At 48.6% G+C, this 15,884-nt stretch overlaps 1 protein-coding gene across 4 annotated transcripts in view; it reads right to left on the reverse strand.

The window, feature by feature from the left end:
* camta2 (calmodulin binding transcription activator 2) overlaps positions 1–15,884 on the reverse strand; it is a 64,604-nt gene that overhangs the window by 18,406 nt on the left and 30,314 nt on the right. For 3 of the 4 annotated variants that reach the window (XM_054738578.2, XM_054738580.2, XM_054738577.2), the window contains exons 14-21: positions 13,702–13,871; positions 12,889–13,070; positions 12,614–12,692; positions 12,062–12,302; positions 11,763–11,978; positions 11,518–11,696; positions 11,254–11,435; positions 10,973–11,177 (exon numbers count right to left, since the gene is read on the reverse strand). In XM_054738578.2, the coding sequence (XP_054594553.2) occupies positions 10,973–11,177; positions 11,254–11,435; positions 11,518–11,696; positions 11,763–11,978; positions 12,062–12,302; positions 12,614–12,692; positions 12,889–13,070; positions 13,702–13,871 (1,454 nt within the window). The remainder of the gene's footprint in view (positions 1–10,972; positions 11,178–11,253; positions 11,436–11,517; positions 11,697–11,762; positions 11,979–12,061; positions 12,303–12,613; positions 12,693–12,888; positions 13,071–13,701; positions 13,872–15,884) is intronic. The other variant, XM_054738579.2, reaches the window with a different exon arrangement.

Below are 15,884 nucleotides of genomic sequence, written 5' to 3' on the forward strand. Positions count from 1 at the left end.
CAGTGACTTGATGCAGTTTGCTGGGTTCCTTATATAGGAAACATTATTTCTGATTGGCTTAATGAACTGACCTGAATTGGAATGTTTATTATGTGAAGTGCCTTGAGACGACTCTTGTCGGGATTTGGCGCTACATAAATAAACTAGAATTGAATTGAATTGACTCTGGCTTTGCATGGACTGAGGGGGCTGATCAGAGCTTTAAGCAGCTAAAACAGCTTCTGATCAACAGTCCAGTGCTGGCTCTTTCTGACCCCTCTCTCCCAACCATTATCACCACAGATGCTTCCGACTATGAACTGGGTGGTGTGCTGACCCAACTACATCCAAACGGTGCTGAATGACCGGTGGCGTTTGCATCCAGAAGTCTTACTGGCGCAGAAAGGAATTATTCATCCGTGGAAACGGAGGCACTTGCATGGGTATGGGCTGTGGGGAAAGTGGAGGTCTCACCTATGGGGCCGACGTTTCACTCTAAGAACTGAGCATCAGGCCCTGACCGCGCTGCTCGCAGCCAAAGGCACTGTTTGTGCTGGAAGTTGCATGCTGGTCAGCGCGTCTCCTGTGCTTCACCTACGACTCGGGAACCAGTCAGAACCAGGCTGCTTGTCACAGTTGCCACTCGCTGTGGATCCTACGTCTGTGGAGGAGCCTGATATGGTGGCAACTGTTGAGTCAGCCTTATCTGTTGCTGCCTTCACATCTGCTGTTCTCAATGCCATGAACCAACCAAAGTGCAACAAGGATGCAGACCTCTCTTATAACGTTACTTCCCCATCAAAGATGAACTGCCTGCGTCCCAGGACCTGGTTATGAGGCTACGTTGTCCCTGCGTGCCACTCTAACCCATCTAGCGCATGGCACACATCAAGCTGTTGTTCACCTGAAACAGAGGCTGAACTCGTGAACTCTACTGGTGGCCCCGGCTGGATGACAGGGTTCAGTCGGCTATTGCTTCATGTACTACTTGCCAGATGAATGACAAGTCTGCTGGCGCTGCTCCTGCTCCTCTCCAGCCTGTTGACCTGCCTAAAAGACCTGGGGAGAAAGTGGCTCTAGACACTGTGGGTCCTGTTGAAACTGCTGCTTCCTCGTGGACATTTGTTATAACATTAGTGGATTATTACATTTGCTGATTTTCTCCCAGAAAGGGGTATGTGTCATCTGCGTACTAGATGGTACCATCCACAGTGCAATGGTGCGGCAGAAAGAGGGAAACCATGGTGAACATATGAAACACCATTGGCCAACAGCAGTGACGGATCTCCTCCAGAGCTACAGAACGACGCCACACACTGCTACTGGGGTATCACCGCCGGAGCTAGCACAATAAGAGGATGAAGACTGAGGTGAACATCTTTCCCATTCCAGAGAGAAATCTGAAATGTGTTGCAGTTCACCAGACAGTGAAGGTGAAACAAGAAAAGTCTAAAGCATGCACTGACAAACGTCGTGGAGCGAAGAAACCAACATTCAAGCCTGCAGACATGGTGAGAGTAAGAAGGCCTGACAGGTTCACTGAGTATACACCACCAGGATCTGTTCTAAAACAGAGAAAGTACGTATGTACTCAGTGACAGAAAGAGCTAGAATGCTGCCAGACGGCGGATAGGGCCCCTACACCAATGGCGTCAGGTAAGGATGAACCAGTTGTAGCATGAGCTGTGTGGTTTAGGGAGTTAGGCTAGAGCCGAGTAATGTGTTGGTGGTTAAAGTGAACCTGTTCTAACTGGAAACATGACTCACAAGCAGTTGGATTAATTCAGAGTGTTCTCCTATTGGGCAATCCAGTAGATTCAGGTGTAAAAGAACGTGTACGGCCTACATGATTCATTGGAGTGCTGAGGAAGTCATTTCATTTGGTTACGGGCGAAGGTATGTGATGGACGTTTACTAAACCTGCCGTTCACTGCTGCGTTTGCTGGGCATGTCCTCTGTTCAAGTGAAGGGGGAATGCTGCGTGCACCACTAGGTGGCGCAGCAGGACCGCGTGTGAGGCAAGAACAGAGGCAGCCATGATGAAGATGAGAGGGACCTCTGAGCAAGCTGTGAATAAAGTAGAGAAATACTCATCTACCGTGTTCTTACTACATGTCGGCACCCTACACAGCACGTTTCATATGTATAGGGCTGGGACCATAATCAATTCATCAATAATCGTACGATAGATGAAAATGAACTCAATATAAGGAGGTTAAGAAAAGTGCACCTCTATTATTATTATTAATATTATTATTATTTATTGCATTGCAGTGCAGTTTTGGTTGTTGACACTGGATATTTTATTTATTGTTTTTGTTGCAACAGTGAAAATCTTTATTTATTTATTTATTTTTGTTTATTTATTTATTCAGAAGTGCTGGTTCTGGACATTCCAATGTTAAATAAAGGTTTAACTGTTGCATTGTAAAGGCTATTTATGCATTATTAGGATATATTGTTTATCATCAATAATTTGTTAGACAATCCATCCATTCATCCATCCACCATCCATTCATCCATCCACCAATCTTCATTGGCTCCCCATCCATCTCCGGATAGAGTTTAAGATCCTGGTTTTTGTGTTTAAATCCCTAAATAACTTAGCACCTGGCTACTTGTCTGAGCTCATTCACCCATATGTCCCTACAAGATCCCTCCGATCAGCTGACCAACACCTCCTACATGTCCCTAGCTCTCGCTGTAAGTCCCGCGGGGAGCGCGCCTTTTCAGTTTGTGCACCGAAGCTCTGGAACCACTTGCCCCTCCCGATCAGACTCTCTTCCTCTCTTTCCCTTTTTAAGTCTCGTTTAAAAACTCACTTTTATTCTCTGGCTTTTAATTCTGTCTAACTTATTCCCTTTCTACCTTTCCTTTTAGGGTTGGATTACTTGATTTTAATGGATTTAGTTTTTATTTTTGATTGTTTTTATTGTGTGTTTTGTTCAGCACTTTGGTCGGCTCTCATGCCGTGTTTAAATGTGCTATATAAATAAAATTGGTATGGTATTGGTATTCATCCATCCATTTTCATCCACTTATCCGGAGTCGGGTCGCGGGGGCAGCAGTCGAGAGGCCCAGACTTCCCTCTCTGTCCGGTCGGTAACAAGATGGCGCCTGTGCTTGGCTTCGCCGCGGTCACCGGCCACTTTTTCAAACTTTTCTCCCATGACCCCGCCTCTTTTCCACCTGCTAATTTACGTCCACTAACTCCAGCTGTTTCTGTAGTTTCTGATTCCTCCACCTCACTCAGCATGGCTCTATTAAACACCCGCTCTGGTAACAATAAGACCTTCCTGCTCAATGATCTAATTCTGTCTAAAAACCTGGATTTTCTGTTTCTGACTGAAGTTTGGCAGCAAACATCTGATTATTCTGGTGTGATTGAACTCTGCCCGAGTGGTTATTCTTTTCTTAGCCAGCCCCGGGGTTCTGGTCATGGTGGAGGCCTAGCTGTTGTTTTCAGAGACCATCTTCCATGTAGCTCTACAACCTCTGGTCACTTTGCTTCCTTTGAACTGCAGCTGATTAAAGTCGGGCGTAAGGACCCGTTCTACTGTGCTGTGGTCTATCGTCCACCTGGTCCAAACGGTTCTTTCCTTCAGGAGTTTAGTGACTTTCTATCCTCCACTGTGAAGCTGTCCAGACTGGTGATTGTTGGTGACTTTAACATCCACGTTGATGATCCCTCTGATCTCTTTGCCATGAATTTCTCCAGCCTTATGGACTCCTTCAGCTTTACCCTCTACTTCACTTACGCATTCGATCCCTAATTCCTTAACTCCTTAGCTCATCCATTGTCCCTCCTAGACAATTTAATTTTAATTTTGTGTTTTTATATTCTGGTTTTATTTGCTTTTACTGTTAATAGTCTGTTGTTTTATTTCTTTGCTCCTTTTTACATTTTCTATCTACCTGACTATTTTAACTTGTGTTTTCTTGCTTGTTTTTTGTGCAGCGGTTTGTATGGTTGTAATGCCGTGTTGAAAGCGCGATATAAATAAGGTGGTATGGTATGGTATGGTACCCAGCATGTTTCTGGCCCCACTCACACCAGGGGACACACTCTAGACCTTGTTTTTACCCTGAGTCTAAATGCTGACAGTGTTTGTCCTGAGGACGTTTATATTTCAGATCACCATTGCATTTTCTTTAACTTGTCAGTTTCTGCTTCCCCACCTCCTGCTCGCCGTATGGTTAGTTCTCGTTTCTTAATGAGAGCACAGCTAGCTAATGTTTCTGCTGCTTCTGATCCACCCTGTTCTTCTGATAACGACCCAGATTCCTTAACTTCTCAGTTTAACGAGCACTGCCTCTCCATTCTGGACAACATCTGTCCTGTCAGAACCAGATCAGTTCCTGCAGTGAACTAGAGGTGAGAAAAATGATCAATTCTAAGATGCATCGCGATTCAGCCGTGCATGATTCTGCATCGATGCAGCAACGTGACATAATGAGATTCTCTCCCTATGTCTATGTCAGGGGTCTGCCGCATGCGGCTCTTCCATCCATCTGATGCGGCTCTCTGTGCTTGTAAAATAATGAATGGATATTTAAATAAAATGCTTTATATTTTACTGCATTAATTTTACATCTGTATGCTAATTCTAAATGTAAAGATTGTCTGCGTAAACCTGAACAGCTCCAACCCGGTCTTACTGTGAGACCGGGTTGACGAGTCACGCTTGTGCGTAATCATATCGGCGCTTCCTGAGCTGAAGAGGATGTGAGATTCTGGGCTTCTCCTCAGACGGCTCCTGGATGTGTCGCCACATTGGAGACAGGAACAAGCACTATTCAGCCAAAGTTTCATCATCAGGGAACATTTTCTAAGTGACAAGTCTCTCTGAAAGACAGGGTTTGGAAAACTCTCGCTTCAGTCGGAGGAATCTTCCCGCATGCGCTCTGGTTCTGCGACGTGCTCCAAGCCCCTCTCCACATCTTCAGCTCGCTGTGGACCTTATGTAGTACACGCTGACAGCGAGCTGCGCTGAGCAGTGTCCAGCTCAGATGTTCAGATGGGAATCTTTTCTTGAGTGATTTAGCTACATCTGCGATGTGCGTAGAATAAAGTGTCAGTTCGTCTGCAAGCGTTGGGGTAATTCTTTCTATTCTTTCTCCGTCAAAATAAACGGTCAAATACGGGAACTGTCCGGTCAACACAACACAAGCCCTGCTTTTAACTGTTCTGTTTTCTTGTGAAAATTGTTGCAAAGAGACATAATTTAACTTGATTAACACCAGAGCCAGGCGCACTGCATCGTTATCTCCGTCACTGTAAATGAGGGAAAAACAAAATGATCGGATCCTTTTCTGACCTTCCCCACCTACAAAGTCTAATTACAACAATCAAACGTGACAGAGCCTGGATTTGTATTCTGAAAAGTCTAAACATGTTTTAAAAAGAAACGTATGACAGAAGTGGCGCCTGCTCAGTAAAACCACCAACAGGGTGAAACATATCTAAATATTGTCGGCAGAGACGGGCTACAACTTCTGGATCCACTTTATATAAATCGTTTTATTGATTATCTTCTTATGAAAGATAACTTTGACGTACACGAGCGACTGGTACCGGCTGCTGTCACCTGTTGTGATCTGTTAAAGCAGCGCTCTGCTGTCTGAGGGTAGGCCCCGCCCACAACGCCGCGGCTGCTGCGGTGTTTTCTTTACTGTGGGAAACGGGTAATAATGGCTCTTTGATGGGAACAGGCTGCCGACCCCGGTCTATGTCTATGCAGGACAATAAAGTTTTGAGGTGTTATAATTACTTCTGGGGGCAGAGTTGCACTGCGTTGCCCTAGCGCCAGTTTAAACCAGAAAAGGCGGACAGGGATACAGGGCCAACATTACCAGTAATCAAAGATGTACCCGTTACATTTAAATCGGATGTCTGGGCTAATTTCTGTTTTGGGATCCTGGATGTGAAAGAATCACTTAACACAGTATTTGTTTACTATTTTTAGGTTCAGTAATATTCTATCTTAAAGCTGCTTTACCGAAAACATTATTTCTTATATTATTTAAGTAATTATAGGCAGCACACTTTAAACATTATTGCTCACTATAGTGAATAGATGAAAGTTCTGTTTTTCAGGGATTTTGAAATCAAAAAGAAATTGAAAACTATTCTACTGCTTTTATTAAGTAATGAACATTTTTGTGTGAAGAATCGTGATGCATTTCAGACTCAAATCGAATCATTAGGCAGATGATCGGAATCGGATCGAATCGTGAGGCAGATAGAGAGGCACACCACTACAGAGAACCCTACTCCCTGGTTTAATGACAGCCTTCGCAGCCTGAAGCACCAATGCAGAAAAATTGAGCGTTTGTGGAAGAAAACCCATCTCCACGTCCATCTGCTGCACCTAAAGGATCTTCTGACATCCTTTAACTCTGCAGTCAGAGACGCCAGGGTTTCCTATTTCTCCAACCTGGTGTCCCAGAGCAAAGGGAACCCCAAGGTGCTGTTTAACACCATCAGCAGCATCGTCTCTCCTGCCTCTCCTACAGCCTCCATCCACTCTGTTGCAGACTGTGAGAACTTTCTGTCTTTCTTTGTGGACAAAGTCAATAAGGTTAGATCTAGCATCTCTCCTTCAGCCTTATCGCCGCCTCTCCCGACTCCAACCAGGCCCATCATCCTAGATAGCTTTGCTCCGGTTTCTTTGCCTGAGTTAACCAAACTAGTTAACTCTATGAAGACCTCTGCATGCCCCCTCCACATCTTACCCTCATCTTTGTTTAAAAGTGCTTTTCAGTCCATCGGTCCCAGCGTGCTCTCTATAATTAATGCTTCTCTGGTCTCTGGTCAGGTCCCTGCTTACTTTAAGAACGCTGTAATCCACCCGCTTCTTAAAACACAGAGTCTGGACCCCTCTCTCCATAGCAGCTTCAGACCCATCTCTAAACTTCCGTTCATCTCCAAGATCTTGGAAAAGGTTGTGGCTAAACAACTCACAGCTGCTCTTGATGAACATAACATCTATGATAGCTTCCAGTCAGGTTTTCATGGAGCTCATTCTACTGAAACAGCTCTTCTTAGGGTCTCTAATGACCTTCTGACCCGTAGTGATGCAGGGGACTGTTCTGTTCTGGTCCTGCTGGACCTGACTGCAGCCTTTGACACTGTTGACCATCACCTGCTACTGGAGAGGCTGAGAGACTGGGTAGGCCTATCAGGATCTGCTCTGGAGTGGTTCTCCTCTCATCTCTCTGAGCGCTCCTTTTCTGTGGCCGTCTCCAAGTTTAGGTCCTCCACCACCTCTCTTACCCACGGTGTCCCACAAGGTTCTGTGCTGGGGCCTCTACTCTTCCTCCTCTATCTGCTTCCTCTTCAGCACATCCTGAGCTCCTTCAAAGGAATCTCCTACCATCTTTATGCAGATGACATCCAACTGTACATCTCCTTTAAGCCCCATGAGATGTCTAAGCTGCAGCTGTTACACACCTGCTTAGACTCTATCAAAACCTGGATGGTGGGAGCTTTCTTCAGCTGAATGAAGATAAGACTGAGATCCTCATCTGTGCCCCAGACAAGCTGGTTCCCAAAGTCAGAGACTCTCTTGGTCAGCTTGCTTCCCACACCAAACCTTCTGTCAGGAATCTTGGCGTGACCTTTGACCCAGCTCTCACCCTGGATTCTCATGTCAGTTCTCTTGTTGGCTCTTCCTTCTTCCATCTCAGGAACGTTGCTAAGCTGAGTCCCATTCTGTCCCGCTCTGAACTTGAGACAGTTCTCCACACCTTCATCTCCTCACGCTTAGACTACTGTAACTCTCTTTTCACGTGTCTGAGCAGAACCTCCCTGAACCGTCTACAGGTGGTTCAGAACGCCTGTGCTCGGCTTCTGACCAAGTCCTCCAAACACACCCACATCACCCCGCTTCTCCTCCAGCTTCACTGGCTGCCAGTCACCTTCAGGGTTCATTTCTAGATCCTGGTTCTGGTCTATAGGGCCTTACATGGACAAGCACCATCTTACATTGGTGATCTTCTTAGTCCCTACACCCCCAGCAGGTCCCTGAGGTCCAGTGATCAAAGCCTACTGGTTGTGCAGCACCAGGCTAAAGGTCAAAGGTGACAGATCATCTGCTGCTGTGGCCCCCAGACTCTGGACCTCTCTCCCCCTGAGCCTGAGATCAGTGGACTCAGTGGTCTCCTTTAAAAAGCAGCTGAAGACTCACTTGTTCAAGCTGGCTTTTGTATGACCTTCTTCACCTCTCTCTCTTTATTCGGCTCTCCCCACCTATTCCACCTTCCTCAGGATCCACTGGTTTCCCTCTTTCCTGTTCACTCTCTCTCTTTATTAACATTTTTAATCACAATCGTCTATTTTTGCTCATTTTAAATATATTTTTAAACATTTTGTAAATGCTTTTTTATATTTTTACATGTTTTGTTTTTGTGAAGCGCCTCGTGGCTTTTATCTTGAGAGGCGCTATAGACATGATGTTTTCTTCTTCTTCTCTCCCCGGCCACTTGGGCCAGCTCTTCCGGGGAATCCCAAGGCGTTCCCTGTCTAGGTGAGAGACGTAGTCCCAAAATATCATCCAGCTAAATTTGTAATCGTCCCAGGCCTTTAAATGTATACAGAGTCTTTTACTGTTTAAATAGTGAACATATTAGTTAAATTAAACATGTAAGCGAGTTTCTACCCGCTAGCCACCGAAGCTGCAGCTACTAAGCTACTAACCAACCACAGATAACTTCTTTAGATCTAAAATAAACATTTTAAATTAGTTGATTTACTTTTAAACTTGAACTTTGCCCCGAAGTAGCTGCCGGCTTCTGATCCGCCGTCCTTTTGAAAACACAGCGGTGTATTCTGGGTAATTTTTGACCAAGGCTAGGCTACACAACACCTCCCGTGTATCCTCGCTCAGCTAGCTAAACGGCTAACAAACGGAGAACACGCGCCTGGGTAGAACATTGGAACACGCCTTGGTGGGTCCCGATGACGTATCTCCTAGGCAACCAGGGCGGGGCCAAGACATCAAGGCGAGGTTCCGTGGCGTTGAGAAACACTGCAGGACTCCTGTAGCAGTGGAGATCTATGCTAATCAAGGACACCATCGTAACTGTAGACACAGTACGGACTTGTGTCAAACCTCATATCACTGACAGGACCAAAACCGGTCTTCTACGTCCAACTAACGTCCTCCACTGAATAGTTGGTCCACTACAAGGCTCACGTCCACAGTCCAACATGATAAACATCTGAAGAGCTGGCAAATGTCCTTCAGATATGTCTCCCGCTCACCTTAAGCTCCTTAAGCATCCTTTTAACGTTACCTGATTGAACAGGTGAAGGGCTACGCCCTCCCGCTGAGCTACCTTCTGATAGGTCAGAAGTCCTGGCCCTTTACTTTCACACATACAGTGAGGAACATCAGTATTTGAACACCTTGTGATTTTGCAGGTTCTCCCTCTTAGAGATCATGGAGGTTCCCGCTGTGAGAGACAGAACTCGTGTGATTTGTAAGGAACTTGTTTGTGTTGCACTGCTGCACATGAGTACTTGAACACCTGAGAAAGTCAGTAGTAATCCTTTGTGTGCAGCTGCAGAGATCCAACGTTTCCTGTAGTTCTTGACCAGGTTTGCCCTCACTGCAGCAGGGATTTTGGCCCACTCTCCTCTGGATCTGTCAGGTTCTGGGCTGGTGCTGAGCAACACGGAGTTTCAGCTCCCTCCAAAGAGTTTTGATTGGGTTTAGGTCTGGAGACTGGCTAGGCCACTCCAGAACCGTGATGTGCTTCTGACGGAACCGCCCCCTGGTTATCCTGGCTGTGTGCTTCGGGTCACTGGCATGCTGGAAGACCCAGCCACGACCCATCCCTGACCGAGGGAAGGAGGTTGTTGCTCCAAATGTCACAACACACGGCCCCATTCATCCTCTCCTTGATACAGTGCAGTCGTCCTGTCCCCTTCGCAGAAAGCACCCCCAAAGCATGATGTTTCCACCCCCATGCTTCACAGTAGGGAAGGTGCTCTTTGGATGCGACTCCTCCTTTTTCCTCCAAACACGCCGAGTTTAGACCAAAACGTTCTACTTTGGTCTCTGACCACATGACTCTCTCCCATGCCTCCTCTGGACCATCCAGATGGTCGCTGGCAGACGGGCCTGGACGTGTGATGACTTGAGCAGGGGAACCTTTCGTGCAATGCGAGATTTGAAACCACGACGGCGTGGTGTTCTACAACAGTGACCTTTGAACCTGTGGTCCCAGCTCTCCTCAAGTCACTGACCAGCTCCTCCCGTGTCGTTCTGGGCTGGTTCCTCACCTTTCTCATCATCAGTGATGCCCCACCAGATGAGATCTTGCAAGGAGCCCAGTCCGAGGGAGACCGACAGTCGTCTTCAGCCTCTTCCATTTTCTGACAGTCGCTCCAACAGGTGACCTGCTTTCCCTAAGCTGATTGGCCATTTCCCCGGAGCCCTTTCCAGTCTTGTGGAGGTCCACGGTTTTGTCCCTGGTGTCTTCTGACAGCTCCTTGGTCTTGCCCATGGTAGTGGTTGGAGTGTGACTGACTGTGGGGTGGACAGGTGTCTTTAAAGAGCTCAGACAGGTGCTGCTAATGAAGATGACTAGGTGGAGTAGAGGTGGACTTCAGAGTAGCAGGTCTTTGAGAGCCAGAGTTCTTGCTGATTCTCAGGTGTTCAGATACGTATGTCCAGCAGTGCAAAACAAACACACTCCTTACAAATCACACGAGTTCTGTCTCTCACAGCGGGAACTGTGTGGATTTCAGACCCCTCCATGATCTCTAAGAGGGAGAACCTGCAAAATCACAAGGTGTTCAAATACTTGTGTTCCTCACTCAAACGCTGGCATCAGGTATCTGCTGGAGCTTGAAATATGATCTACTCCATCTACTCCACCTAACCACAGCCAATCAGCGCTCAGTCCTAGCCCGCCCCTGAAAGCCCTGCTCAGTTTACGACACGGACAGATGAAGAGCCGTGGAGCTCCTACAGAGAGGTCCTACCTTGTACCTCCTGAAGGCGTTCTGGATGATCCTGGCGGCCTCATACAGCTCCCTCTGCTCCCCGTCAGTCAGAGTCAGAAGAGCAAAGTCCCTCTCCATCTTCCCATTGGCTGAAGCATTCAGAAACTCCGCCCACGCTGCAGACGAGGGAGGGCGGAGCCTCTGGAGAGCCAGAGCACTGAGAGGAGAGGGGGGGCACACCCGCCTGAAACACAAACACCCACACCTCAGACCGGCTTGCTGATGCAACCTCCAGTTTCTATGGAAACGCCAGGTCTGACCTGGGCGGGGGGTCTGTGTGGCAGTCGACCATCTCCAGGTAGGCAGCCAACCAGGTGTCCTGAATGGCTGGGTTGTCCCGCCTTTCTCTGAGGGGAGACTCCGCCCCCCTGGGGAAGTCTTCCTGTTTGATTCGCTCTGGAGTCGCCTCGATGATCTGTTCAGCCAGAGCGGCCATGTCCACCTGAAGGAGGTAGCCAAGGCAACGGGCCTGTCAGACACCAGGTGTACAGCCTGTGAGGCGTCACCGTGACAACAGCTGTTACCTGCAGCACCTCCTCCTCCAGGTACTCCTCTTCTCCTTCGTTCTCAGCATTCTCACTGTAGCTCAGCAGGTGCTCCTCCAGCGTGGCACCTGGGTGAGGTCTCCGCCCACCTGATGTGAGCGTGTTCTCAAAGTCCATGAGGTAGAGGGAGGGGTCTCTGGAGCCACCAGCGGTCAGACCTGGGTCAAAGGTCAGAGGTCAGACTCTGACCAGGAATCTAGAGTCAGGAAAAGCACCTGACTTACCTGTACTCAAGGCTGGGTTTGGCTCCGCCTCCCACACAGACACTGATGGGAAGGAGGAGGGGGAGGGTGGGGACATGGGCAGCGAGACGGAAGAAGAAACAGACGAAGGAGAAGAGGGGGAGGTGTCCATTGGGGTGGGGCCACTAGAGTAGGCGGAGCTTGGAGAGGGGGAGGAGGGATCGCTGGGGGAGGGCAGGCTGCTGGAGGAGCTGAGACCTGTTGGAGGAGAGGGTAACAGCCAATCAGAGAGCAGGAATGCAGGTATGTGACAGCAGCAGGTGTGTGTGTGTGTGTGGTACCTGTATCCGGGCTGGCAGACGCTGGGGATGGAGGCGGCTGGGGGGTGTGTGTGTCCCGAGCCACCCTGAGTGCACGTTGTGTGTGTAGCTCCTCCAGAACCGTAGCCAGGCGGGTGTGTCCTCTGGACCGGGCCACGGCGAGCGGCAGGCGGCCCAGAGAGTCGGGGATCCCCAGAGCCAGACTGTTCCAGCCGTACAGGAGCTCTGCTGCCCTCTGGTGGCCCAGAGCACACGCCCACATCTGCACACACACACACACACACACACACACGGTTTCCCTGGCAACCACTAGAGGTGGACAGCATGGTTTTACTACAGCCTGAAACCTGACATGGGCAAGCTAGGTTCTGCTGTTTCACTGTGTTGCTAGGGGCGACGGTGACTCCGGGGCCAGGAGTCTGTCTCGTAGGCAGTAGGTTGCCGGTTTGACGCCCAGGACATTCACCTCATACTGAACACACTTCTAACGAGACGTCTAACAGGTCATTATATAAGACCCCACAAACTCCTCAGTGTGTGTGTGTGTGTGTGTGTGCGTGTGTGTGTGTTTACCAGAGGAGTGCAGGAGAAGTGATCTACGTTTAGAGGATCCACTTCCTGTTCCAGGTCCAGACTGTCACTATTCACACTTCTGCACACACACACACACACACACACACACACACACACACACACACGCACACGCGCACGCACACACACACACACACACACACACACACACACAAAAGAAAAAGAAACAACTTGAGTGAGCACAACTGACAGGTGGTTATCAGGTGTGTATGTGTGTGTGTGTGTGTGTGTGTGTGAGTGTGTGTGTGTGTGCTTACCTCCAGTGCATGAGGGTGTGTATCAGGTGTGTGTATCCCTGAGCAGCAGCCAGGTGGAGCAGGGTCATCCCACGGTGGCGAGCTGAGTGATGAAGCCTCCCTCCTCCTCCTGGCCCCCATCGTGCTCCTCCCATCATCCTCTCACACACCCCTACTATCCTCCTCTCAAACCACTGAGAGGACTGACACACACACACACACACACACACACACACACACACACACACACACACACACACACACACACACACACACACGCACAAGCACGCACACACACACACACACAGTGTAAAGGTGAGACTGGGGCATGAGCTGGTAGCTGGGTCAGAACTCCAGGTACTAAGCAGGTTCACCCCCCCATGAGACACAGAGTGGGTGGAGACTCTCAGATGACCTCACATCCACCCAGCTGCTAGCGGACCCCTCATTTGGACCTGACCCAGACCCCGTCCCTGAACCCTGGAGGCCTACCCTTGTCCCTCTGATCTGGACCTGACCCAGCTGAGGACAACAGCCCGTAGCGCGTCTGCGTCACTGAGCGACTATTTTAGCTCCAGGACTCCATCTGCCAAGTTCCCATGACATCAGCCAGACGGGGGCGGAGCCTAGCGGCTACAGGAGGCTCAGCCTGAGTGCTGGCTCCGTCAGAAGCTCATCTCCTCACATACCTTTAAGCTGAGGACGTTCTACCCCCCAAGAGCATGTCCCCACTCCTGCTCAGAGACCTCCTGGACCTCCAGCTGTGGTCCAGGAGGTCTCGTACCAGCAGAAGCATCTCCAGGTGCAGTGAATCCACTCAGGGTTTAATCTCACCTGTTGGTGGTCTTCAGGAGTGGGAGGAGGAGGGGGCGTGGCCAGCTGGCTGCCGCGCTGCTGAGGAGGATGAGGAGGAGGAGGGTGGTGGTGGTCGCGTGCAGCCATCTCTGCCATCCTGCGCTCCATCTGCTCCAGCCGCTCCAGGATGGACATCCTGAACTGATTATCTGCAGGTAGAGACAGGTGTGACAAAGCTCCTCCCACTCCAGCTCCGAGGCTGCAGGTGAGTGTGTGTGTGAGACAGCAGGACAGTGTGTCTCCTTCAGACTGCTGCTGAAACTGAACAGATTAAAACCCGAACACACTAAATCCAGGCTGCAGAAACTCCTCCTACATATCCCACAATGCACCTGGACAGTGTCAGGCATGGGTCTGTCTGATAAGCTGCTTCCACTACTGAAGGTCAAAGGTCAGCAGAAATCTGACCCTGAAACAAAAATCAACCCATCAGAATATCAGCTGCTCGTCAATCATCCCAAATCATCACACACACACACACACACACACACACACACACACACACACACACAGCCTCAGATGGAAACTATCTGACTAACTTCAATCACCAAGCCGCCTGGCACACTCAGTGTGTGTTCAGGAAATAAAAGCATGTCCCTAAAATAGCCTGATACTCTGTGACCTGGACCCCCCCCCCCCCCCCCAACACACACACACAGAAGGAGGGGGGTCCCTGGTAACAGCTGCAACAATTATTTTTATTTCAGACCTTCCACCTTTACAAAAACAGACAGTTGTGTGTGTGCTGGTCACCACTTACTGGTTACTAGTTATTTATGAATGTACCTGGTCACTGGTTGTTCACTAGTGGTTTATAACTTTACCTGGTTACATGGTGGCCTCATGGAGGGGGCCATCGGCTAGCACACTGCTGCTAACCACTTTGATAATAACACTTTACTCTCTTTGACGTTGGATGTGCTACTACTAGTTTATCCGTTTAATTATAGATCCACAATAAAGTTTATCTCTCACCTAATAGAATATTTACTAAGAAATCACAATGTAACTGTAGACACATTACTTGTGTGTGTGCGTGTGCATGTGTGTGTGTGTGTGTGTGTGTGTGTGTGTGTGTGTGTGTGTGTGTGTGTGTGTGTGTGTGTGTGTGTGTGTGTGCGCTCTGTCTTCTCCATCCCCAGTGAGTCGTGGAGGATGGCTGCTTATACTGAGCCAGGATTCTCTGGAGGTTTCTTCCTGTTAAAAGGGAGTTTTCCTCTCCACTGTCGCTGCATGCTTGCTTAGTATGAGGATTGCTGTAAAGACTCTGACACTAGTCAGTGACTCGATGCGACCTGCTGTGTTCCTTATATAGGAAACTTGTTACTGACTGGCTTAATGAACTGACCTGTGTTGGAATGTTTACAGTGTGCAGGTCCTTGAGACGACTCTGGTCCTGACTTGGTGCTTCATAAATAAACTTGAATTGAACTAGTTGTTTATAAATACACCTGGTCATTATTTGTAAACAACTAGATAATAAATGTAACTGGTCACTAGTTGTTTATAACTTTACCTGGTTACTAGTACACCTGCTGGTGATCTACTAGTGGTGAACTGCTGGTGATCTACTGGTAGTGATCAGCTGGTGGTGATCTGCTGGTCATGGTCTACTAGTGGTGATCTACTGTAGAGCTACTGGTAGGGAACTGCTGGTGATCAAGTGGTGGTGATCAGCTGTCTTAATCTATCAGCTGTCTTAATCTACCGGTAATGATCTACTGGTCGTGATCTACTACTGGTGATCTACTGTAGAGCTACAGGTGGTGAACTGCTGGTGATCTACAGGTGGTGACCTGCTGGTAGTGATCTACTGGTAATGATCTACTGGTGGTGATTTGCTGGTGATGATCTACTGGTGGTGAACTGCTGGTGATCTACTGGTGGCGATCTGCTGGTGACCTACTGGTGATGATCTACTTGTGGTGAACTGCTGGTGATCTACTGGTGGTGATCTGCTGGTGATCTACTGGTGGTGAACTGCTGGTGATCTACTGGTGGTGATCTGCTGGTGATCTACTGGTAATGATCTACTGGTGGTGATCTGCTGGTGATCTACTGCTGGTGATGATCTACTGGTAGTGAACTGCTGGTGATCTACTGCTGGTGGTGAACTACTGTTGATCTACTGGTAATGATCTGCTGGTGGTGATCTGCTGGTC

The sequence above is a fragment of the Nothobranchius furzeri genome, chromosome 2 (genome assembly GCF_043380555.1).
Source record: "Nothobranchius furzeri strain GRZ-AD chromosome 2, NfurGRZ-RIMD1, whole genome shotgun sequence".
In the NCBI taxonomy this organism is placed as follows: Eukaryota; Metazoa; Chordata; class Actinopteri; order Cyprinodontiformes; family Nothobranchiidae; genus Nothobranchius; species Nothobranchius furzeri.